The sequence below is a fragment of the Pteropus medius genome, unplaced genomic scaffold (genome assembly GCF_902729225.1).
Source record: "Pteropus medius unplaced genomic scaffold, Ma_sr-lr_union100, whole genome shotgun sequence".
In the NCBI taxonomy this organism is placed as follows: Eukaryota; Metazoa; Chordata; class Mammalia; order Chiroptera; family Pteropodidae; genus Pteropus; species Pteropus medius.
In genome coordinates, this window is record NW_024350319.1 from 27,656,903 (window position 1) to 27,684,145 (window position 27,243).

Below are 27,243 nucleotides of genomic sequence, written 5' to 3' on the forward strand. Positions count from 1 at the left end.
TTATCTCTACCTCTTCCCTCCCCACACTGAGCCGCCTGATTACTGCTCCTCCCTGTACTTGCAGCCCTGAAGGGAGAGGCAAGTAGTGAGCTGGGGCTCTAGTATAGCCCTGCACCCCTCCTTCGATTCCTCAATAGAACCACCGTACTTGTTCTTGATAATTGCAGTTTCTGGCACATAACAAGTGTTAAAAATAAAAATATCTAGTGGAAATGAGAACTTTTATGAGAAAAGATGCCAACTAGCATACCATAGAGCCTATATGTAAAAACATTTATTTCTATTATGTAATATACCTATTAAAAGAAACTTTCTTCATCTGAGACATTCTATTTATCAGTCAGAAATTGAGTAGATCGTCAGTTGTATAATAAAATAGACGGGAACCTGCTATGAAGACATTTTAAAGGAGTAAGTTACTGGTTTTTGGAAAATATTTTAAGAGGATGGCTGTGGTTTTGTATAAAACAATTGCAAAATAATTGAGTTGCATAAAAAAATAATGTTTATTTAATTTAATAATAACCAACTGACCCAGTCTTTTCAGCTTATCTAATATCTTTAATTTTTCTTTTTTGCTTGACAAAGTTTAGAGTTGAATAGGAATATCATATACTGGCTAAAATTTTATTATTCATGTTCATTTTATGAAATAAACAATGGGTCATATGAGCTAAACTGTTTGTTTTTAAAAATCATTTGTGAAGGAGGTATCCAAGAGATGGCTGAATGTGTTTTATGTTAAAAGACAAATTACCCTTTTTTTTGGTTTTTAGTATCTGGATTTTCTTCCATGAACAAGTGCCCCCTAGTGGCAACACTTACCCCTAGTCTCAAATTCATTCATTTCCATTCTGAATTTGAAAGAGGCCTTGAGTATTTTTGGTTCAAGTTCTTTGCTTTACAGATGAGGCAATTGGAAATATTTGGAAATATTTTTTTAAAAAAAAAATCTTCTAGTGTATTCGGGAGGCAGATATGCCATCCTTTTGATAACAATATTTGCATTAATTCTCTCTAGCATATATGAATCTAATTGATTATACACAAAGGATTACATTTCATGTGAATCAGAATAAATTGGACTCTGAACCCCAATAGAATGAGAAGGAAAATGTAATCTCAGTCATTATCTTGGCCATATTCCCTTAGAGGAAAAACATTCCAGGTGGTCCCTCCTGTCTTTGGCCCACCATGCCCAAGCCCATCTTAGTTTGCTTCTGTGCCATGCACAAAAACTCAGCGTCCTTACAAAGACCAGATACCCTGGGGCTTGAAATTTTGTCTCTTTAGGCTGGTATATATGACCAACTTCTCCCAGGGCATCCTGCTCCAAATTTGGGCACAGGGCTTGATGCTCTTGAAAAACACAGTCTCTGCCCCTCTCTCTCTTTTGATTCAAAAAACTGCAACCATGTCCTACTCCATCCCTTCCACTCAGAGATTCTTAATATCTTTTCAGTGAGTTTAGGTCTTAATAATAGGAATGGCAAGCCACTGATTTCTACTTTTGTTCTACCAACATCCTTAAGGCATATTCAGAGTATATCTATCTCCTTGGATGTGAGGGGGATGTGGGCTATAGGAGTCGAAAGTAATAGTAGAATGAATATAGACCAAAATCATAATAAATGATTCTTCGGCATTTCTACTGATTTATAGAACATGGCCTTAATGTGTTCCAAACCTGAGTGTACATTTTGAGTGTTTTGTGTTCCAATTCTGCCTTATTCATGATTGATAACCCTTTGTGATCCACAAGCTTGTGATTTCACGAAATGCGGTACGACAGAGTGGTAGCAAACAGAGCACTCCTTAGTACTTGACAAGGAGAATAGAAGAATTTTATGAAAAATGTAACTTGATTGCATATATTAAATGCAGTATTTTTAAAAATATTTTAAAATTTTATTTTGATTTTTTTTCATGTAAAGGGTTGAAGGATGCTTGCCTTACTGCCCTAGAAATATGATCCTTGATGAAGTCACCCTCAAATGTGTTCATCCAGAAGATTGTAAGTGTGAAAAATTTATTCTGAAAAATGAAACACTTGAATATTTTTTTCTCTATAATGGCAAGTCATTGTAAACACAAGTTTTAGACAGATAATACACTTTCATAAGATTCTTGTTCAATATCTCTTCCATTATTTGTCTTATTTCTAATTACTTTTTAAAGCATGTAAATCTTCCATCTAACATTCTTTCTGCATTCTGTCTTCCAAAACATTTTCCTTGAAGCTAAAGATCTCTATATGAATTGCGTGGGTTTCACTTTAAGCAAAACAGACTAAGGAAGAATATCTTTGTTTCTTTGTAGGCATACCTCTGATTCCCACAGAACCTGCATTAATGACACCAGGTAAGCCATCTCTACCCATATTTATAGGTATTGTTACAATATTAGGCACTAAAATTGGCATTATGTAATTTAAGTCTTGGCACACTTATAACAGCTCCTGGTATTAGTACTACTCTATTGACTGGAAAATTTAGCTGTCACTTTTATTTTGTTAACTTGCTTGTTGCTGGGTCAGTATGCCACAATTTCTAAATGTCTTCTGTATTCGGGTCACCTCTTTTTCTTTTTCTGTTAGTATAAATAACAAGGATTTCCCTCACACTTTTGCTGAGAATTTAGGTTTTACTAAATCTTGCTTAAATTTTCACAGTGATTCAGTTGGTTCTAAAGAAATGATGAGAAAGAAATTATCTTTTAAGCACTTCTATTCCTGTTCCTGTGTTCTTCCCAGCTCCTGGAGAGGAATTCTGGGCTCACACTCTTGCTTCTCTCCCTCACTATGAAACTTGCCTCAGGAAAAGATTTTATGCATTTACTCACAGTGAGGCTTGACAAACTTAATGTATTATTTAACCCAGGATTATAATTTAGAAAAGCTCGGATATTTATTTTTTAATTTATTTGACCAGCTTAATTGAGTGCCTACTCTGCCACGTGCTGTCCTGGCACTGCGGGGAGGAAGGGAGTAAGGTGATCAAGGTGTAGCTATTAGTTCATAAGTTATTATGATAGTACAATAGGGATAAGTACAGCCATAAACATGAGGGCTCTTGTGCTTATTTTGGAGATATGGTCTTAGAAGTGTAACAAAACGTGAGAGTTGGATAGGCTAGTGGAAGGAGGAAGGGTGTTCTAGCTAGAAAAGGAAGCATGTTCAGAGGCCTGGAACTGAGAAAGAGCATGTCACACAGAGGGATCTGCTACCCTAAAAATAAAAGAGCTTCAAAGGGAGAGGCAGCAAGCATTTATTGAAATCAGTTAAGAATAGCTATTCTGGAGACACTGTTTCAGGCAGAAGCCAAATAGTGTTCCGATTTGAAGACAAAGGCAGTGAGTATTTATGAGAAAGATAAAGGGAACAATTACATCAGTAAAAGAAAGGCATTTCTATTGGTGCAGATGACATAACATAGTGATGCGAATTCTAAATAATGTTTTTAATTTTCAGTCCGGTAATGATCAGTTTAGTAGTTATAATAATTGTTTTCTTGTTATCTTTGCAAATGGTATTTTGGAACATGATGTTGCCCTAGGCCCAGTCCAAAGCTTATTTTTGCCCAGTTTTAACATTCCAAAGATTTGAGGCAAAAGACGTGCAAAACAATTCCTATTGCAGTTCCAGATCCATTTTAAAGTGGCTCCATTTACATTATTGATTACAGACTTCAAGCAGGTCAGTGTATCTTGAGCATGTAGTGTGAGGGAAATTATGCCAAGAGATGGCATGGAAAAGATCATCGGGGCCAGGTCACAATGAGTCCATGGTAAGAAACTTAGATTTTTTTTCCTGAAGGCAATGGCGAATCATTGAGGGATTTTAATGAGTCCTGTGACACATTCAGAATAATAACCACACTACAACCATCACTATTATCACTATTCTAATTAGCTACCATTTAGTGAGTACTTATTATGTGCCAGGAATTAGATTAAGCACTTTGCACATATATTTAATCTTTATAAGAACTCTATGGTTAAAAGCCAAGGCTCTGGAATCAAAATTCCTGAGTTTGAATTCTACCTCTAACACCAGCTTACCTTTCTATCCCTTAGTTTCTCTCTCTCTAAAATGATAAGAGTACTGTGATGTACTCTACAGGGTTCTCGTGAGGAGTAAATGAAATAATCTATGTAAAATTTCTTAGCGCAGTTTCTACCACATATGAATTCCACACATGATGGATACCATGACACTAACAAAGACGACATCTTCATTTCTAACAGGTCCAGAAATGATTACTCCATCAGACTTCACTGTGTTTGACATGCTAACACCCACGACAGGTTTGGACTGTGAGGTATGATTGGGTAACATTTTTAGCTATATTGTCCTTTCCTTATAGCATCTGTTCAAGTGTCTGTATTAGTATCCAAAGTCTGTTATACTTCTTTTGGTGTGATCTCTAGTGTTTCTTTGCTAAAAGATAGCAAGAAATATGTATTACGTTTTAACAGTTGTATTTTTTAAACTTAATCAGATGTTTCTTGTTAGTTAGATTCTGGTCTCATAAAAAAAAAACAAAAACAAAATTCAAATGAGGCCTTAAGTGTTATTTTTTAATAAAGAATTATCTAGTGTGGGCTTCTTTGTAAGTCAGGCATTTGGAAATATTTATTAAGTGGCTACTACATGCCAGGCACTGTGCAAGATGACAAAAGTACAACTGTAGGCAAAGAAAGATAAGGTCATTGAACCCCAGAGCTGGTAATTGTCTTGGCTGAGACTTGAGCAGTTATACTCTTACTCCAAATGTGCCCCTTGTTCTGATAAAATAATTATTTATTCAACCAATTATTTATTTAGCACTATTTCTGGCCAGGTAACATCCAGGTGTCATGGATAAAACAATGTAAAAGCAGATGAAAATTTCTGTGCTTATGGAGTTTACACTCTGTTGGAGCTTCTGAGACAATCGATAAGCAAAATAAATCTTTAAGTTATATGTAATGTTAGAAGGTGTTGCTCAGGATAAAAATAAAACTGTTTTCAGTGAGATGGTCAGAAATCCTCACCGATAAGGTATCTTAGAAATAAAAGAACGGAAGAAGTTGAGAGTGAGACATACAGAGAACCAGAATACCAGTGTTCCAGGCAGAAGGACATACATGTGCAAAGCCCCTGAGATGAGAATGTACCCAAAATATTAAAAGAAAAAAAAGAATAACAAGGAGACCATTAAGTAAGGAAGGAATAAAATAGTAGGAAGCAAATTAGATTATGTAAGGCCTTATAGATAATTATAAAGACTGTGGCCTTTTTTTCTAAATGATGGGATCTGGCAAGGGAGATTTTTGAGAAGAGGAATTACATGATATAATTTGTTTCAAGATTATTTTAGCTACTGTGTTGAGAGAAGGATGAAAGGAGGCAATAGAACAAGTTAGAAGGCTGTTGCAGAAATTTAGGCAAGAGATAATGGTGGCCTGGATGAGGTAATAGCAGTAGAGATGATAAGAAATGCCTGCATTATGTATATATTTTGAAGATAGAGGCAACAGAATTTGCTAAAGGAGTAGATGTGAGTAAAAGAGAGGCATCAAGGATTCTGAGATTTTTACCTTGAGCAACTGATGGATAAAGTTGGCATTAATCAAGAGGAAATTGTGGGAAGCAAAAGTCTGGGGTGGGTATAACCAAGAATTCAGTTTTGCCATGTAAAGATTGAGATTCTTGTTAGACATCAAAAAGTTGTGGATGTATAGATCTGGTGAACATAAAGAGAGTTTACCTGAGAGGGTTGTTGTTGTGGGATGAAATGGGTTAATTAGAACAATGGGATATATAATAAATGCTATAAATGTTTATCATCACACTAATTATTACCATAATTTAAATAGAAAGTGATTCATAAACTTTAGAGAATCTACCACTTATTTCACCCTTATTTGTTTGTCTAGAGGTCTGTCTGTAAACTATATGTAAAAATTAATGTATTATGATTCTCTCCAACAGTCAAATTGATCTGACATATGAACTTTTAATAAAATATTAGGATAGTATTAAGTTGTAATTTTTTAAAACTGACTTTAACAGAAGTTATAATCATATATTAGCTTTACACAGCATAATATGACAGGTTGATTGGCACTGTATAAGTCTGCTTGCAGAACACTAACCTAGACAATTTAGGACAAGACTTTAATTTGCTCAGACATCTGAGTATATGGACAATTCTGAAATCTAAATGAAGTCCATACTGAGTGTTTTAGAAACATTATATCAACAAAAAATTGTAGTGAAATTTTAATTGTTTATCTTTCAAAAGCTTTCATATTTAGGAAATATACACTATAGGCAATGTGAATAGGAAATTCGAAAAATATATCCATGCAATGGAATATTGCTTAGCAATAAAAAAAGAATGAAATCTCACCATTTGCAAGAACATGGATAGACCTAGAGGGTGTTATTCTATAAGTGAAATAAGTCATACAGAGAAAGACAAATGCCATATGATTTTACTTATGTGTGGAATCTAAAAAGGAACAAATAAATAAATAAACAAAACAAAACAGAAATAGACCCATAGATACAGAAAACAGGCTGATGGTAGCCTAAGAGGAGGCAGTTGGGGATGGGTGGAAAAATGAATTGAAAACATTAGTTGAAAATGGTAAAAAACAAAAACAAACAAACAAAAAACCTCACCAGGTTTTTTTATTTTTTATTTTTATTAACAGCCTCAACAATTTGATCCTGTTTATAATTGTAGCCAATACATATGTCTTAATATGGAATGGAAGTTGTACAACTGGTCTCTGAATTGCCCAAAGGACTTGGAAATGCCTGACTGTGGTTTCCGAGGAAGGCCTGTTCAAGTGAACAGAGATATCTGCTGCCCTGAGTGGGAATGTCCTTGTAGGTTTGCCTTTATTACTTGGCAATCAATTTTTAATCAGGGGGAAATTGTTATTTTTTTTTGAACCAATCATCTCATCAAACCAAATTTATTGTTGAGCTGTCTTCATTCGATTTATGATTTTGGTTCCTGGTTTGTAACTTTTAGAGTTGCCTCTTGTCAAACATAATATTAATTTAAGAGATTTTTATTAAAGGAGTAATTATTACTACAAATACAAATAATTAGTTCATAGACTAACTCCACTCTCCAACTGCAACATTTTTTTAGGTCGATGTTCCATGTTGTCAGAACTGAGCATTATTACATTCGATGGAAACAATGCAGCACTATATAGTATGGCTTCTTATATTTTAGTAAGAATTCCTGGGGAAATTATAGTTGCTCATATTGAAAAATGTTCCATGAATCAGGTAGGTCATAATGCATTCTTTTGTTATTTCTTCCTAAATCTATAGCTGAATGAAGTACACTACAACTTTAGGTATTCTCAGAGTAAGAAAGGATTCAAAAACTCATTGAGATTTATCTTCTGGTACTAAAACAAAAAAATGTTTCATGTGAATATATTTAGAGGCATGTGACATTAATCTAAATAATGTTTTTAAAAGTTAAGTAGTACTTTTCTTTTAAAGTGACTTTTCTTTATACTTTTTTTTCAGAATGGAAACTCATTTAAAAAGCTAGTGAGTATTTGCAAAGTACTTAGTAACTTCCTTGTTTATTGATAAAATTCTGTTAAACTCCATAAAGTTTTATTTTTTCTTTTCAAATCAAGGCTTCCTCTGAAAGAATCTCTGGACTTTGTTTTAAGAAGTTAAATTTGACAACATCTATACATAAAATACTTGTCAATCGGGTAGCAAGAAAGGTAAACATACAATGTTAAAAAATATACTATTAGATGAAATTAGGAAATTAAACACAGTTCCAAAAAGAGGGGAAATTAAACATATCAGTGGAGTTGCATTGCTATTACGTCTAACCATTCTTTTTATGGACAATCTAAAAATGTTTCTCAATATTATATTTCTCCTATAATGTGTTGGCTGTTGCAAATATTTCTTCCTTTGTGAGGTTATCTGAAACAGCTATGTTAAATATGCTAAAGGCTTCTTGGATAAGGTGAATAGCCAAGTTTCTTAGTGTCAGAGTTAATGTTAGTGTTTCAAAGTAGACAAAATGAAAATGATATGAAAAAGAGGGATCATAAAACTGAAAAGAGTAGTTGCCACAGATACCAGAATGAAGATCACCAAAAGAAGAACAGATGAAAGTGGTTTTGCAATTTTGATGCCATTAATTTTTTTCAATGAATAAATGATAACTAAAGTAAGAATAAATGAAGAAATATTTAACTTTATTAAAATAAACAGAAGAATAGCAATGCATTATAAAAAAGTTAGAAGGGAACAATTTAATTTTACAGGAAAAACCTTTATCTCAAGGACTATAGGAGTGAGTTATAAGCTGAATGGTTCACTCAGATCGAAATGGTTCTCTCAAAAATATAAGAAAATAATCTGTACACATTTTGCTCGAAATGGCTGAGATGTTATATGCTTTCTGGAAATAATTTCATTAGCGCAGGTCCATAGATTCCAGGCTAGAAACAATATTAAAATAGGCCTAAAATATACTAAAGTGTAAGAAAATTTAATTTTAAGTAAAACAAAATAATGAATGAGGTACTTTTTTGCATGTAACATTTGTATATACCATCGATTCTGATGAGGTTGATGTAGTAACAGGAAGTGTGTGGGAAATAAACTGCATTTGGGCAAGAGTTTATTTTTGACATCAGCTGGACTTGTCACTGATCATGTATTCAGTTAAAAACTAACCAATGTCATTTAATTTAAAAAAAGAAAAAAACTAATTAATTAAAAAAATCATTTAGTGAGAGTTTACAAAATAAAATGACACAGATCCTGATCTCAAGTAACTTGTAGTTCTGTGGGGAGTGCATAAATGTAATTATCTGCCAATTAGAAATCAGCAGGAAGTATAGTGATAGAGTTATGACCAAGATATCACAGAAACAAAAAGAAGGGTCATTTAGTGCAGTTTATAGGAGGTCAAATAAGTATTTTTGGAAGAGGTAACACCTAAAATAAATCTTAAAAAATGAGTAGAAATTAAGCAGACAAGTGGAAGGATGTCATAGCCTAAGGGTGGCAGTAAGAGGAAGATATAAAGATGAGAAATTGAATGGTTGGTCAGGTATAACTGACAAATTTACTGCTCGTTACGGCTCATGGTTCTATGTCATTGCCATTATTCAAAGTATAATCCTTAGACTGCCTACATTTGTATTACCAAGAGTAAATGCTAAAAATACAGACTCTGGAATCCCATGCAAACCTAAGAAGTAGAATACCTGGGAATTCTAATTTTTACCAATGTTGACAGATGACTATTATGAACATTATAATTAAACACTGATTAGAAGAGCAAAGAAAGAACCCAGATTAAAGAAAACATCCTAAAAGTAGCTTTATTATCTTAAATTCATATTAGTAGGTAATGGTGTAATCAACATATATTGAGGGAAACAGAAAAAAGTTATGTTTTGGAGAAAATAAAGGGCAATGAGGTTAAAACAAATACTGAATATAGCAAGATACAGTAAAAGAACAATAAAGGAACTTGGAAGTTATGGGAAGCTGTGGCAGCAGCAGAGATATATTTTTAAAAACTTAAAAAATAGTTTATATTAAATCAGAAGAAACAGAATAATCTGAATTTTCCTAATTTTAATAAGTGAATATTTAAAAATAAACATTTTTCTAACATTATGTTATGAAATGCATTATGTAATTTTAGGTGGAAGTGGATTCTATGGTTGTGCCTTTACCCTTTTCAAATCGAGAACTGTTCATAGAGGATTCTGGTAATATGTACATGATTACTACTCCCGCTGGACTAATCGTAAAGTGGGCTCATCTTACAGGAATCTTAGACATTCATTTTGGCTCTCAATTTAACTTGTCATCCTCCACAGAAGGACTTTGTGGTGAGCATTGCTCTTCAAGTCTCAATTTCTTCTTACTTTTTTTTTCCTGTTCATATTATACTGTTTTGGACCCTGTTGCCACAATTTTCTGATTTGAGATGTGATGTTAACTTTCAGTTCCCCATGTAAATACTGAAGGAAGTAATGGTTTTCACTAAGTGGGCTAAGAAGCAAGAAATAATTGCTTCAATTATTCAATGTGGGTATTTTATGGAACTATATACTTACCACTATTACTACAATATTGTTTATTTTTTTATTAGCTCATCTTTATTAAGCATTAATGAAATGTCAGGAATTATTTTATATACTTTAGCTCATTTAATTCTAATAGTAGACCTAACAAGCAGGCACTAGTATTAATTCATAAGTGATAAAAATGAGGCATAAAAAGGTTAAAGGCTTAAATAACTTTTGTTTATTCCTTATTTTTTAAAAGTTTGAAATTGGGGAAAACTCAGTTGTTTAAGTCATCTTGAAAGTTATCTAGAGTTATCCCCTTTACATCTCTGTGTTCAACATCAGTTTTCCCATCTTTAAATGGGAATAATAATATCTACCTCAAGATCGTTGTTAAAATTGTATGTGAAAGTTATTGTTAAAACACAACACATTGCTTAATATACATGGTCAACAAATATTAGTACAAATAGTGAGATTTATTTTAATCTCATTAAATACTAATTGAATAAAAGTTTATGAATTATCTTCTAAATGTCTGACACTATATGAAACACCTATATTTCTTCTTTAAAAATGTAAAAGCATTAGTGTAAAAATTGGCTAAAATGGTCTACTACCTATTTCCTTGCCTATTTAGAGTATTTTACACATAGCATAAACTTCTATGGTGACTAAAAGTTATCAGTTTGGAAATAGTTGTTATTGAGTATATAGAATTGATTATAAAATCAACTAAATAGTAATTATGAGTAATGACTCAGAGACTTTGAGAATGCATATTGTCTACTATGATTTGTCACTTCCATATGCTATGATTTCTGTTTGTTTCATGTTTGTTTGTTCTTTTCTCCTTCTTTACTGTCTGCTCATGCTTTTATAGAGATTGAGACTATGCTAAATAGATTCTTAACTAATTATTGTGGAGAAGGGGCTAAGTCATGTTTTTGCTAACCAAGGGTCACACTAGAAATTCATGACCTCCACAGTGGGAGAGCAGTGGTTTGTTAAAGGGAAATCTGGGTGCTGTTGGGACTAATACGTTGAATGCTGACTAATAAAATTGTAGTGAACCGAGAGTGTGACCCAAATTGAACATGGACACTACAATTGGAGGTCTATACTGACACCCTGTTTTAAATAGCATTGAAGTCTGCAGGAGTGGTGGCTGGAATTGCAGTGAAAATGTATTTTTACTATTAATTACCTTTCTCCAGAAGAGTTTAGACTTTAAAAAGTTGTAGCTGCTTTATAGTTTAGTTCACTCAAGGTTTGTTTTTTTTTGTTTTTTGTTTTTTGTTTTTTTGGCATTGCACTCAGTCCCCTTGTATATTTACAAGGGTGGGGCAGATATGGAAGCAGCAACCTTTATTGATAATAATATTTTACACTTGCAAAAATATTTAACATATCTTTTATAGCTATGAGCCTTGAGAATCAAGAAAAATTATGTCTTAAGGTAAGGTTCCATTCAGACAAGTTATAATCAGGGTTCCAGGCCCATTTCTCTCTACTTCCCTTAGCTCTGCACTCCACTGGATGAAGGGTAAGCTCTATCTTCAGTCTGACCTATCTTAAGGAAGCTAGGCTGTAGGAGGTCAAATCATCATAGCCATCAATAGGCCATGTCATCCCAAGGAAAAGAAATTGTCTATGTTCTAGAATTCCCAGGTCAAATTCTAAGCTTGACAATGGTGGTTCTAATGTTGAACAAATCTGTGTGTCTGGTGACTACTGTGAGCTGACTCGTTTATGCTTAGCCTTATAACAGTTTGTAAGGCCAGGTGCAAGGATTACCTTTATGCCAATCAAGTGCCTCTCCTGGGGTGGTGTCGTGCTCTAGGTGTTGGGGCAGGGATAGTTCCTGAAAGAAATAATTTAATGTTTCAGGCAGGGTTTTCTTGGGGGACTGGATGCCTGAGAGGCAATCACCAAACATTCACTATTCTGGGAAATATTTGACAGATTTAAGAACTAGTTATTAAATTAGGAGATAGTGGTAATAGTGAAAGAGTATAAGAACAGAATTAATCTCCTCTCTTCATCTTTGATTTTCCCATATATCTTGACTTCTAGGATCATGGTTTCTTTCTTATCTGGTTAAGTCAGTTCTACGCTATCTTATTAAAGAATATATATTTAAAAATTCATCAATGTTAAAGTCAAAGGACATAAATTTGGCACCTCATTCAGTAAATGATTTATTTTAAATCAATTACTAAGATGATTTATTTCTGTTGCCTAATTTAGTTTAAGTAAAAAAGATTTCCTTCTAAATGTCACATATCTTTCTAGGGATTTGCAATGAAGACCCGGATGATGATCTAAGGATGCAAAATGGCACAATTATTACAAATATGGAAGACATAGAATTATTTATTGAGAGCTGGGAAATTGAGAAATTATTTAAAGTGACAACAAGAAGACCTGTTAGAAATTGTACTGAGCATGATTGCAGTCACTGCATTGAGTTATTAAATAGAAAGGTTTTCATTCCATGCCATGATAAAGTAAGTTGAAAGCAACCATAAATAAGAAATGTCATGTTAAACATGTTGAGATTAAACCCAATAAATTCCTATTCTTGCTATGATGTTCTTCTACAGAGAATAGTTTATCCCCAAACTTTCTGTTAGTATACTTTGGAATTCAGAATCATATGTTGTTTATAGATTTATAGAGACAGGAATGAGAATTATTTTTTTCTCCCTATGTTTTTTCAGAACTATATCTACAGCTTTCAAGAAAAATGAAATGCCATCCTATGAATAAATGCCTTTAAGAGAAATAGATCAATGTCACCTGATAACCCAGTATAGAAATCAAGAAAGTGAAGATTTAATCAATTCGCTATGATCCTGGCTTCTTAGGTGTATACTTATAATAGAACTAATCACACATTCAATTCAATTATTCTTTAATACCCTCTAATTTTCTGCATTTAGGTCACTAGTAGATATATTTTTTTCAACAGCAGAAAAGAATAGCTTTATTAGAAGGGAAAGTAAAGCAACAGTACACTTCTAGACGTGGAAGCGAGCCCGAGCAAGAATGGCTCAAAAACTCAAGAGCTCAAAGGCCACTAGTAGATATTTTAAATAATCAGTATCATTTAAAAAAATCCATTATAGAAACAAAGACCAGACAAATATAGCATTTCATGAATCATTTAATGAAAATTTAGTGATCATCTAGCACCTACGAGGCATTATGTTAAACTCCTGTGATCCAAAGATAAATAAGTCCCTCTCCTTTCCCTCGGCAGTCTAGTGGGAAGGCAAGCCTGTGAACAGATACATTGTAAGATACACTATGGAAGTGCATAGAAGCCTAGATTTGGAGAAAACTTCCCAGAGTTTTAGACGTCTGAATTATTTAGAAGAATGAGTTTGCCAGGAGAGAAGAAGGAAGAATGAAAACCTAGGCAAATAAAACAATATATGCAAGAGCAAGTTTGGTGGGAAAACCTATTTTAGGAAAATATTGAAAGTTTAGTGCAAGACCTATGGATGGGAGGGGTCTGGGAAGAAGAGTGAGGGAATTTGTTAAAGCAGGAAGGAGCTCACTGTGAAGCACCTTCCGTACTAGACAATGAAGTGCAGAATCCATAGTTCCCAGCCTGCCCTATGACTTTCCCTGAGGGCATGAGATAAAAATGACATATTTTTCTGGAACTTCAGCTTTACTTAGGAATTTGTATGCAAATAAGTTCTAAATGTTTACATTTTTAAATACGTGCACATAAAAATGGGAAAAAAACCCAGCAAATACTTTTAAATTAATTTTATCATTTTAATCTGTCCTTTCAAAGCATAATGAACATTGCATTTTTAGCTAGGAACTTGGAAGACTGATTAAATCAGGAAACTTTCAGCTTGACTATTAAAGGCAAAGTGAGGCAACACAGGACATCATTTAGTCTGTGATAGCCTCCCCTGTTCCCTTATGATCCTCTCAGTGAATTTGATAACAAAAGAAAGGGAGGCTCATAATCTGGTTTTCCCACTTCTAATCTTCATCCTTATTTGCTAATAGCAACATAGCAGGCAAATGATCTTTTTAAATAGACAGGATTGTATCATTTCTCTACCTAACACCCTTCAGTGTCTTCTACTTATGCTTAGAGTACATTCCACACTTCTTAACAGAGCTTACCAGGTCCACTATGCTCTGGCCTGCCTGCTTCTCCAGCTTCCTTATGCATTGCACTCTTCTTGCCTGATAAACTCCTGGCTTTCTCCTTTCAACTCTTTGAATATTCCAAGGTTTTTTTTCCTGCCAGTGGGCTTTTATGCCTGCAGAGTCTCCAGCTGGAATACTTCTCTTCTTCAATCTATTTTAGTAGGTGACTCCTCTTGATTCGCTAAAAGGTTTTCCTAAATTATGAGATTCACAAGGCAGAGAACAGATCTGTTTTATTCACCTTTATATTCCTCACGTATAATATAGTGCCTAATATGTAGTTAGGTGCTCAATAAATTATGGATGTATGCATTAATGAATGTATAAATGAAGGATACAGGAGAATCAGCTTTCATGGGTTAAGTGGAGAAAGAATAGGATTTTTTATTTTGAACAAATTAAGTCCCTTTTAAGGGACTTCAAAGCAAAAATATCCAAGAAAAAAAATTTAGAAACATAATTCTGGAGCTCAGTTGAGATAAGTCGAGGCCAGCCATCATGTTTGGGGAGTTATTAGTATATAATTTTTAAAAAATAATAATGTACAATATGCTAGAATCTGTTCTGTATGCCTTATGATTAGCTGACAGCAGTCATAAACAGTAGTAAGTTTACTTCTAACTCTATTAAACTTAGGAAGAAATCGAGGCAAAGATTTAAATAACCAATATGATGGTAGAAACTGTGAGAATGAGTGAGCCCAGAAAGATCATTTGTAGTGAGTAAGCATGACCAGTGAGGATGAGATCTAGAGAAACATTCAGAATGAGAGGCAGAAGAGCCGACAATAAACAGATTAACAGTCAATTTCAAAGTCAAAGGAGAGAGTTCTAAGAAACAGGAAGTATTCATGGCATCATGGGCCTCTGAGAGGTTGGGAAATTTTTATATCAGTGTTTCCTGGATTTGACAATTAGGAGGCCCTTAATGACCATTGCAAATATTCAGTGCAAAGTGAACTGGTTGAAAACTGAGGAAATTCAAAAAGAAGGCTAAAAAGAAAGTTAGACTCTTGATTTTTTAAAGATATGGATTTTGAAGGAAAAAAGATGGCATATGAAAAGTATTCAGTATTTTACCTGACACTTTGACCTGTGTCAGAATTTCGTATCTGAATATAGATGCTTATAGTATGTTTGCTAAATGAATGAGTAGAAAGAAAAATTGGAATAAATGTTGTTACAAGTTTTCAGGTATCTCTAGATCAAAATGAAACATAATCTGTATAAAACAGTGAGTCTCTAATTAAATTTAGGTATGTCGAATTATACAAATTATTCAAGTAATGTACAATATTAATATACATTTTTTAAGAAACATTTATAACTTCATTTCATGAGCAATGCCATGTATCATTACAGTATGCTTCAGGAGCTTCCAGTTTTATCTGTAATAGATCAAAGTCTTAATATATAGAAAAGTATGATATCAAAAATGGAATTTTGCTATGTCCACATATTATGTTTCTTTTCTATCTTTATATGACAGATTTATGTAGATTTATGCAGACAATATTTATCTTCTCTAAAATGTGTTCTAAAATATTGTAAATTTGGTCTATGGCCATGCTACCCTGAACATGCTCGATCTCGTCTGATCTCAGAAGCTAAGCGGGGTCGGGCCGGTTAGTACTTAGATGGAGACCACCTAGGAATACCAGGTACTGTAGGTGTTTATTTAAACAAACAAACAAATAAAATATTGTAAATTCGGAGGTGAAATCTAATACTATGAAGTTTTGAAAATCTAAGGTCAAGGAAGAACCTTAAAGAATATAAACTTTCTACTCTTTGATTCTCCAAATACTTTTTGTCTAGCTTAGTGTCTTTAGAGAAATAAAACGATATAACTTATCCCACTCTAGGTTTCACCACAGAACTTTTGTGAAAAGATGTGGATCAATTATACCAATTCTTGGAACTATGAATGTGATGCGCTTTCTGCATATGTGGCTCTGTGCAACAAGTTCGACATCTGTATTCAATGGAGAACACCTGATTACTGCTGTAAGTAGTACAGTTCAAACACTATTTTTCCATCAACCAAATAACGGTCCTTTTTGTTTGCATTTGCTTCTTTCTCTTTTCCTTTTTCATCACAAAATAACTTCATATAAATAAAATGCATGTAAATCTAATCTAGAAGTTAAAGGTAAACTCTCCCACATAGGCAACATCTGTTTTCATCCTGATCTAAATGTAAAGTAGGCCTCAATTCTCCTAAAAGGAAACCTATTTATAAAATATTAGGTAGCAAAGTAGTTTGACATAAAGAGGAAACCACAGAGAATTGGAGAGGGATTTTAATTCTGTATCCTACAGCACATTTTGTTGATTCCCATTTAACCTGCCTCATTTCCTCCAGCTTGTTCTTACTCATTTATTATGTGGAAAGGATAAAGATTTTTCTGCCCCATTTTCTCCTTTCCTTACATAGTATCCAATTCCTAGCAACCAGTCTTTCCAGCTTTCTTTGCTATCTGAGTTCAATATTTTTACAGTTACATGTTTGTGTTTCCTTTTTTTTTAGATCCATTCTTTGCATATTTTTATCTATAGGACTCATGCTTTTTCATCAAGTTATGATGCTTTTCATAAAAAATGTATTAAACTTTATACCAAGTCTGGCATATTTTACATAAAATATTGTTAATTTAATTTAAGATATAACGATTAAATAGATTAAATGGTAAAAGATTTTTAAAATTAATATTACTCAAATGTTTCAAAATAAAATAAAAGTTTTCATTTTCCCCAGGGACAAAAAGTATAAATTACATAGAGAAAGAATAATACATCACAAAACACCAGTTACATGACTCCGCTTCAGAAATAAAACAGCTTCTGGTGTGCCCTTCTATCTCCTGTCTCTGCCCTCCTAGATATCATCACTATTTAATAGTTGGGTTGTTTGATTCATAGGGAATGTATAATATTACCAGTTTTATAAGATACTGTCAAATTGTTCTGAGATTTTACCAATTTATACCCCCACCAGTTGTGAGTTTATTTTTTTTTAACAGCATCACTTTTTAAGATCACTGAAAATAAACAAGAATTTTCTAAAACATCATGTAGAAGCTGCACGGCAATGGTGGTTCCTTTTGACACTGAAGGGTTAAACTTAAAGATGCAGCATTTTTCATTTTTATGGCTTAGTTGAGTTACATATTTAAAGTGTATTTCTTTGCTTATTCTGAGTAGATTTGTATATCTTCTCACTGCAGAGAGTAGTAACTTCATATTAGTTGACTCTATATTTATGCTAACCAGATTTGGCTGCCTATTGGTCATATTTATTTGATAAAAATAAGATGAAGTTTTCTGACCATAATATAACATAATACTAACTGGACACCTGGAAAATATTGAAAAATACCCATCGATTGTTTTGTTTCTGATTTATGATAACATAATAAATGAAAAAATAAACTTTGAAGAGACTGAAATGTGAAAAATCATATTCAGAAAGAAATCTGATATTTCTTTCTTTTACTAGAATTTAATAGTTTACGTTTATCGTTAGCAAATTCTGTCCTTTATCATTCATAGCTCTGAGTTGCCCAGAGGGAAAGGATTATCAGCCCTGTGTACGACCCTGTGAAGCAAGAACATGTCTTAACAGATGGTTCTATGGACACTCTTCTTGTTTGTATTTAAGAGAAGACTGTGTGTGCAAAAATGGAACCATTCTTCACAGGCCACATTCAACGCAGTGCATTCCAGAGAAAGAATGTGGTAAGCAAAGTACAAAATGACCTCTTAGGGGTCCAGCAAACAAATAAAACATTTTAGATCACGAAGAGATGTGCTGAGAAAAATTGATCAAAGGTAACCTAGATGTTGGAAAAGAAATTAGTTTGTTTATAGTTTCATTTTATTAAGATTTCAACTGAAGTTATCAAAATCAAGAGCTTTGGTGGTATGTTTAATCTCTACCTATGTCTGTAATAACTGGGAAAGAGTATGGCAGATTAAGAAGAGTGCAGGATGTGGACTGAATTCAAATTCCAATTATTTCGTGTATTAATAATTCAGTTTGAGCCTGAATTATACATCTATAAAATGAAGAAAATAATAGCTCCATCCTATAAGGTTAGTGTGGGAATGCAAAAAATAATACAAAGTATTTTGCAACATTGCTTGGGAAAATAACACTCAAAAATGCCATATAGTGTTATTATCTGGAAGAAAAGATTTAATATGTCTACTTTTATTTTCAAACCATTTTATTCTAACACATTATCTCCTTGGTGGTTTCAGAAGAAAAAAGAGAAAAATTGAGAAAATTGCAGTTTTAGTAGTTCATCAGTCACAGGGCTCATCATTATAGTCAGAAGGAAAGCGATTTAGCTAATAATTAAAGGAAAAGGCAAGTAGGAGTAAATGCACATTTTCAGAAACAAGTTTGTATTTTCCATTGAAAAAAGTATTTGTAGAAGACTTTGAGAATATGTAGGCATGCTTACGTTTGTTTTAAGGAACCTGTCAGCTTGGTAAATAGAATAATATAAAAGTTCATTGGAGGCTGGGGATATGGTTGGTCACTACATTTATTTTTATTATTACTTAAATGAACTACTAGGGGGCTATATTTATCAATAATAAAACTAGTCAATAATAAAACTAATAGTCACTAAATAATATTTCCACATTTAGATTGGAAAGCTGAAATGTTCTGAGTTTTCATATGACAAAAGTGTTAATGTGAGGTAGGAACTACCTTGTCTTCTAATACCACTCATTTTGACAATTATTATTTTTAAACATTTAAATTTATGTTACTGAGTTTGTTCAAGCTAAATAAATTGTACTAACAAGACTTAAAATGAAAAAAAATAATTAAATTATGTTATTTATAGAAGAGGATATGCAAATTTACAGAGTTGTAGAAGGGAGATTTATTTTCTATGAGTTACATCAAAAATTTTATTAAAGAAAAATATAAGCTAGTAGCTTATGAATGAAAAGAGAAATCTGGGAAAGAATAGATATGTGACATGTTTTCTATGTCACTGGGCCAAGACACAGTCTGAAATCAAAACATCACAGCTTGATTGATTTTAGTGTCCAGATTATAAGTGATATAACATTGTCATTTTTTTAAGCATGTACTGATAGTGAAGATCAACCCCGCACTGCTGGGGAGATTTGGAATGGAGGCATTGATGAATGTGCCCTATACAAATGTTTAGAGAATGGAAGCATTATTCCTATAGAACCTGATTGTGATGAGGAGCCCTCACCAGTTTGTGAACGAGAAGCTGAAGTTGTCTTGAGTATCATTGATAAGTGGTCTTGCTGTTCAAAGGAAGTTTGTGGTATGTATTCCAGCTGAAGCCTTAAAGTTGGTCAATGCCAGAAAATATTTTATAGGAAAAAAAAAAAAAGCAGGGTGTGCATGGTGTTTGGCATAAAAGAAAATGTAAGGGTTGAGGTAATGGAAGTATTTCCATAAATATCACTTATACTTTCTCAAAGCAAGTTTTGCCTCATTATGGCTTTGTTGATTTTGCAAATACACATGTGAAACTCTGGCTATTAGCAACTAATAATATTCAGTAGTTCATGACAACATAAAGGATCTGAGAATCTTTGACTTAGGGTGAAAGACAATAACAAATAAATCTTAAATTTGCTCCCTTTTCATATATGACCCATCTTGTGAGCTGAATGGATTTGACTGGAGTATAAAAACATGCATAGTGAGAATCAATTCCCTGCTTTGAGTTATAAGCACAAGATTTTAGTTATGTTCGCTAATATTTTAATGCTTCTTATTTACAGGATGTGACATGACCTTGTGTGAAACTACCATTCCAACATGTACAAATAGTCAAAAATTGACCATTGGTTATAGTCCTCTTTCTTGCTGTCCACAGTACCAATGTGGTGAGTAGTTAATTAGGAAAAATAAGAGTGAGGGTCATTGTTTATTTAGAATAGTGGATTAGATTCTCATTCTTTGTATTTACAAGGAAGTGATCTATTATTAAACATTGTGGAATTGTCTTTTTAAAGATAGTTTTTTAACCTGCAATTTAAATTTTTACATTATATAAATATATGTATATAGTAATTAACTCATTTTTAAAATCTTTATTTTATTTATTTTTATTAAATTTATTGGGGTGACATTGGTTAATAAAATCATATAGGTTTCAAGTGTACAATTCAATAATATGTCATATGTATACTGAATTGTGTGTTCATCACCTAAAGTCAAATATCTCTTAAAAAATCTTAATCAGTGAAAATATATAGGAAATAGAAGGTTATACATATATATAGATATAACTAAACCACACTATTTTATTTTATCATTTCTCTCTATACAGATTTTCAAATATTTTTGTGTTTCTGCAGAATGTGACCCATTGAAATGCCCCAGTATTTCAATACCAGAATGCAGAGAAGACCAATTCATGATTCAAGTTCAACAGGATGAGCCTTGCTGTTTTGCTCCTCTTTGCGGTCAGTGTTATGTGCAATAATTTTTTGGAAGAAGATGGGGGATGTGGGAAAAACATCTTATTTGATGTGAATTTCATGGGACTGATGAAAACCAGGATTTTACTGTTATAGAAATTCAACTAAAAAAGAACAATAGAAAAGAAAGTCTAGCATTTTAAATGACTCTTGACAATTATAGTTAATACCACTTTCCCCTATCAACAAAGACTATATATATATATCAGTCAAAACATAACCAAGATAATATGATCAAGCTTTTTTTTTCTTTCTTTCTTTCTTTTTTTTTTTTTTTAATAAGGCCAGCACCTAGGTTTTTTTTTTGGAGAAGAATTTAGCTTTGGCTTTCCTTCAAGAACCAAATAGACTAATGAACTCTGTTAAGACTCTATAAGACCTTTCTAAAACTTTATCTCCTATATATAATATATGACATCTATGATGATCTTAAAAGAGAATAGTATAAAGGGAGTCTGGGAAGTGACTGTATATAGGGCTATGTATTTTGTCTGATGAACTGGATATTGAAAAATAAAGAATTCTCTATTTTCAGTTTCAAGTGAATTATCTTATAAAAGATTGGTGATTAATGTAGGTTTTAGATGTCCTTAAAATCAAAACACGTTATTTGTACCAGTTAAGGTTCGACTTCAGTGACAAAAACTGATTCATTCTAGCTAGCTGGAGCACACCAATCATTGGAAGGATTTGGGGATCAGGATTTTTCAGAATCAAGATGAAACAGATCAAGTCCTGTTGCTCTATGTCAGTTACCAATCACTGAGTCAGCAACATCTATCTCCATTCCTGGTGTGTTTTTATTTGTGATTCAAGTGTTGTAGAAAGAGATTCTGATTCAACTAATGTGGATCATTCCCACTAAGGTCTAATGCGAGGGAAGCACCTTTATAACAGTCACTCTAAGTCTACATTGGTAGAGCATTTCCTCAAGGTCATCTAGAGAGTTGTTATCAAAGTTAGGAGAGGGGTGCTGAATAGCTAAAGAGGAAAAATGCCTACTACATCATTTGTCCATAAATTGGAGTAATCATGAGTAACGAATTAAGAAAACTTAAATAAATCAATCAATGATGTTTTGATCCTAGTAAGAACAAGTTATTCCAGAAATCTTGATGCCTTATACTTCTGGTAAGATGGTGTTCTATGTCACTATACTTGGAAAGCATATATACACAGGCAATATTATTGTTTTTACGACCAAACAATAAAGCTTCCTCTTTATTGTTTCTTATTTTATAAAACATATTTCATGTTGATTTTATATGCATATAATAATCTGAATTAATAATTAGATTTTTTTTTAGCTCAGCTGTAACTTCTAGTTTTTTTGTTTCTTCTTTAGTTTGTGAATCTTGCACTGAACCTATTCCACTCTGTACTGATGGGGAATTTCTCACTGTGGACCTTAATACCACACACTTCTGTTGTCCTCTGTATTACTGTGGTAAGTATATGTTAACTAGTTTAAAATATTTAGATGTGTCAGATGTTTAAGAAGCCCAGTGCATTTTAGTTATACTGTTATAGCAGACCTTAGTTGAATTTCGGCATATAAAAATACATGTTGAATATATGTAATGTTTTCATATATCTAAGAGCTCTTCTTAGATAATATCATTACCTCCCTAAAATAGATTACACAGGACTTGTCTCATCATCCTAGAATTTCTAGATATCCAGGTGATACCATACTCTCTTCACTTCATCTTCTTGTACCTCTGCTGTTTCTCAAGGTTCTTCACCTGATGAGCTGTTCTAGTTTTACTGCTGTTGCTGCATGTCTTTTGAATCATTTGTTTGTCCTCACCAACACATGGCAATTGGGCAGTGGAGAAGCGATACTGGGTACATATGAGTTCATGCACTGCATCAGCAATAGTAGTGAACTAAATGGTAGGTAGAGAAAACTAGTGATTACGTGAAGTTAATCTTTACCCGTGTAATTTTTCTATTTAGTTTGTGAGCCAAGTCTTTGTCCTACACCTCTACTCAACTGTGCAGAAGATATGAAACTTGTGAAAGAAAATGTATCTGACCAATGTTGTCCAACATGGCATTGTGGTAATTAATCTTCATATTTTAAAGTTTTATAACAAAACAATAATATATTCTGATCAATTTAAATATGTTAATTTTTACCTTTTAGAATGTAGCTGTGAAAACCTTGTTATGCCAACTTGTGAAGTGGTAAGAACACATATTTTGATTGACTTGTCATATAATTTAAATCAGTTTATTATTCCTTTATCTCTCTTATTTCTGAATTCTTCTTAGAGTTTATGAAATTATCCAAGTTGTAATGTGCTCTAATATTAGGGAGCAGTCGACATTTTATATTTTGCTTGAGATAGAAAGTATAATATGTTATTTTTTCACTGGTGACTGTATTTGCTAGTTTCATATCTACCTAGGTTCACTAGTCTTAAAAACACTGAAAAAATATTATCTCAGTATTAGCATAGGTTGTGGTGATAGTTTCATGGATGTATGCTTATTTCCAAATTCGTCATTTACATTAATTATGTATGTCAAATAAATAAATTGTACTTTACAAAAGTATTAATCTAACATTTGCTGCAATGATGAGTTGTCATCTTTTATTTGCATAGAATCTTTAAATAACTTTCATAAAAATTTTCTCATTATTTTGCATGCACTGTATACACACCTACAGAAAAGAGTAGCATTATGTTATTGCATTTTTCTCGTCCTTCATTGTTTACATAACATGTTTAGTATATTATCTCATTGAATCTTCACAAAGTAGGTATTTTTAGTTCATTTTATAAATGAGGAAATTGAGGTTTAGAGAAAATAAAGGATTGACCACGATCTTTAGGATTCAAACTAGAGGTTGTTTTGTGTATGTGTATGTGTGTGTTTATGTATGTTCCTTCATTCTTTCTATTCCACCTTAATTCTTTGATTCTCTTTACAAAGTGTAATTAAGACATGGCACAAGAACAAAAGCAATGGAGACTGTCTTGTTTCTATTAGTGACTTTGACTTTCTTTAGCCGTGACTCACTTTCCTTATCTATACTATAAAAATAATAATATCTATGTCATGTGAATAACATAAATTAATATAAATTAGATAGTACGTGACACATAGAAAAGGCTCAATAAGTTTTAGCTATAATTATTACAACACTCCACAATACTCAGAATGTTAACCACAATGTGTAGATTATCATGAAGAACTTTCCACAGAAGGTTACCATCAAAAAGTTTGGAAGAAACTGATAGTCAGGTTAGGAATAATGGTTGAAAAGAAGTGAACTATTCTAGACAGTGGCTAGTATGACCATGAGTAGATGCACAAAGTAACGAGGTAAGATGTGTATGCTGAAAGATCACAACCTCTTTCTTTCCTTGATAAAGAGCTAACTGGAAGAGGAACAATGAGAGATGAAGAACATTCCAAATTGGTGAATTGGGGAGGGCTCTAAAGGCAAGGCTATAGAATTTAAATTTGGTTTATTCTTTTCAGTTAGTCGTTCAATTAACATTTGTTGAAAACCGGTTATGTGTGGTCATGGTACCAGCCACTTGAAAATGCACAGTTCTACCCTGAGGCGCTCAATGTAGTTTTAATAAGATAGGAGATGGAAAGGGTCCTGTATCGGATAGGAATTATTATAAAAATGGTGTTTGAGGGAGCAGAGATTGATAGTCTTGTGTAGCATGACTGAAACATTAGAGGGCAGGAGATCAGCAAGAGACCAGTATAGCCATTCATGAATGAGGACCTTGAGTGTAGTTAGATTTATGAAGAACAGGGTTGCGGGGGAGGGGATTGAATTTAGGAGGGCAAAATGAAAGACTCTGGTTTTTGTAACATTTTGTAACATATTTGATAAAGAGAGAGGAGAAGGAGGGGCAGAGGGAGACAGGGAGAGAGAGAGGAGAAAATGAAGAAAGAGAAAGCAGGAGGAGGAGGAGGAAGAAAAGAGATAGTGAGAAAGAGGGAAAGCTAGCTCTAAAAATCCTTTAAGTTTACAAGGTTTGCATACTAAGGGTCCAGGTGTAGTGGATACTTGGACAAACACTCTAATGGCCAAAGGAGCAGCTCAGAGTAGAGACTCTGAGATTCTACTAGTACCCAGCCTCCTTCAGAGCTCTCCTGCAGGGCTGAAAGAGGTAACATAACATCATTTCAATAAATTTCAACATGATAGTATAAATTATGGAATATACTAAAGCGTATCCTTCTTCTTATGGGATTTTGTGCCTCCTGTGTTCTGAGTTCTTTGAAGTTTCTTTGGGTAGGAGCCTCTCTGTTCATTATTTAACCTGGGTGTGGTTGTTACTTTAATTCTTACTTTTGCGGGGGCGGGGCGCGGTGTGCCTTTATGGTGCTCTTAACCTAACCATCAACTGAACAAACACATTCCTGTCTGCCCTCCCTTTTCCTATTTTTTTCTCTTCTAGTGTGTTTCTACCATTCTCCACTTACACTTTTCCTGTGTTCTTCTCCCTCCCCAACATTTATACTAGCTGCTGGTCCATCTAGTTTATTACCAGTTCAGCTTCCAATGTCTGAATATTTTTTATGAATCAAACTTTGACATTACTCGATGTTATAAGTATTTATTGAATGACTATTATATTATTTATTAGCATTGTTCTGGGCACGCACAACATAAAAGTAACTTCAGTGTCCTTAAACATCTTACCCGAATATACATAACCATCCATGCGTGATAATTTAGTTTTAATATTTGTGGTTCTACACAACCATTGACCTGATCCATTATTCCTGAGTACTCATTCCGAATGATGGCTGTTTCAGTGCCTAAGATGATTTTTTAATATTGCATTAATTTTTCACATAGAAAACAGATGCATTTCAATAGAAAGAGTCTACGTGAGGCCTTTGCAGTATTTTTTTTTTATATATAACAGCTTTATTGAAATAGAATTCAAATTACCAATAAGATTTAGCCATTTAAAGTACACAATTCGATGGTTTTTAGTATATCCATAGAATTGTGCAATCATCAACATAATCAATTTTAGAACAATTTTATCGCCCCCAAAAGAAACCCTGTGTCTATTTGCAGTCACTCATTTCCTTCCAAACTCCCCAGTTATAGGAAATCACTAATTTAGTTTTCATTTCTATAGATTTGCCTAATCTAGGTATTTTATACAAATAGAATCATATACTATGTGGTCTTTTGTAATTCATTTCACTTAGTATGAGATTTTAAGGCTTATTCTTGTTGTACCATGTATTAGTACTTCATTCCTTTCTACTGTTAAATAATATTTCATTGTATGAATATACCTAGACATTTATCCAAATAAAAGTATACAATGGCCAATAGCACATGAAAAGATCCTTTAATTGACATCATTAGCTATTAGTTAAATGCAAATAAAAACTACATCAATGTATCACTTCATATCAATTAAGAGGACAGATAATAATACATGTTTAGGATATGGAGAAATTGGAACCCTCAAATGCTGCTGGTGAGATTGTAATGGTAGCACTGCTTTGGAAAAGAGCTTGGTTGTTACTCAGAAGTTTCAATAAAGAGTTACCATATGACCCACCAATTCCACTCCTAGGTATACACCCAAGAGAAATGAAAATGTATATCCACACAAAAGCTCATATCTGAATGTTCATAGCAGCACTATCATAATAGCCAGAAGATGGAAACAGCTTAAGGTGATTTTGCTAACTTTAAAGGAAAGGGGTGCTTGCTTGAAAGTTAAAAAAACCAAAACAACTGTAATATTAAGTATTGGTAGGAAAAGCTCACTCAGAGGAAATATCTCTTGGGTACTTATGAGAATAAAAATGTAACTAAATATGTGGATAAGATCTCAAAGGAAATAAGAATAGAAGATTTAAGTTGAGAGGGTTCAGTGGGCATTGTGATTTAACTATAAAAAATAAGTGGTAAGTAACTTAAGTGTTAGTTTGAATCCAATACCTCCTATTAGTCTTTTGGAGTAGCTAATGCAGTGGGAGAATTCAATCTATTACTTTTTTAACTCTATATTTCCAACATTTTTATTTCTAATTCATTGGAATTGTGTGATGACTAAAAGTCATAAAACATCATATGAGTTAATGTTTATGCAACTATTTTACAAGTTATAAAGCACTGAGAAAAGTAAAATATTATTAGTTTATGGGGAAGTGGTTTTTATATATTACTATGAATTTATTTGAATCATTTATTGTGTCAAGAATCAAATTCATTTTAATACTGATAGCATATGAAAATTAAATGCACCCAGGAACAGATGATGTTTAAAATGAAATTTTTGAAACTTAAAGCCTGGTCCTACACTTGAGAGGAACCTATACCATTCCTCTAATATGGCAAAATTTGAATGTTGATCATGACAAAAATTTACTAACAGCTAAAAGCTATACGTCACTTTCTGAGTGTCAGCACTATTTTAAACTTTTTACACATATTAACCCATTTATTTCTCTTAACAATCCTAAGAGACAGGCAGTATTATTA

At 33.0% G+C, this 27,243-nt stretch overlaps 1 protein-coding gene and 1 pseudogene across 2 annotated transcripts in view; both read left to right on the forward strand.

Annotated features, from left to right (window-relative positions):
• The window catches only part of OTOGL (otogelin like), a 126,796-nt gene that overhangs the window by 87,795 nt on the left and 11,758 nt on the right, over positions 1–27,243 (forward strand). For both annotated transcript variants that reach the window (XM_039838918.1, XM_039838919.1), the window contains 17 exons: positions 1,935–2,014; positions 2,320–2,361; positions 4,246–4,319; positions 6,703–6,880; positions 7,152–7,294; positions 7,544–7,567; positions 7,660–7,752; positions 9,708–9,897; positions 12,373–12,587; positions 16,124–16,265; positions 17,811–17,996; positions 19,367–19,579; positions 20,046–20,150; positions 20,625–20,732; positions 22,093–22,194; positions 22,707–22,811; positions 22,897–22,937. In XM_039838918.1, the coding sequence (XP_039694852.1) occupies positions 1,935–2,014; positions 2,320–2,361; positions 4,246–4,319; positions 6,703–6,880; positions 7,152–7,294; positions 7,544–7,567; positions 7,660–7,752; positions 9,708–9,897; positions 12,373–12,587; positions 16,124–16,265; positions 17,811–17,996; positions 19,367–19,579; positions 20,046–20,150; positions 20,625–20,732; positions 22,093–22,194; positions 22,707–22,811; positions 22,897–22,937 (2,041 nt within the window). The remainder of the gene's footprint in view (positions 1–1,934; positions 2,015–2,319; positions 2,362–4,245; positions 4,320–6,702; positions 6,881–7,151; positions 7,295–7,543; positions 7,568–7,659; positions 7,753–9,707; positions 9,898–12,372; positions 12,588–16,123; positions 16,266–17,810; positions 17,997–19,366; positions 19,580–20,045; positions 20,151–20,624; positions 20,733–22,092; positions 22,195–22,706; positions 22,812–22,896; positions 22,938–27,243) is intronic.
• LOC120583525 (uncharacterized) lies at positions 15,815–15,931 on the forward strand (annotated as a pseudogene).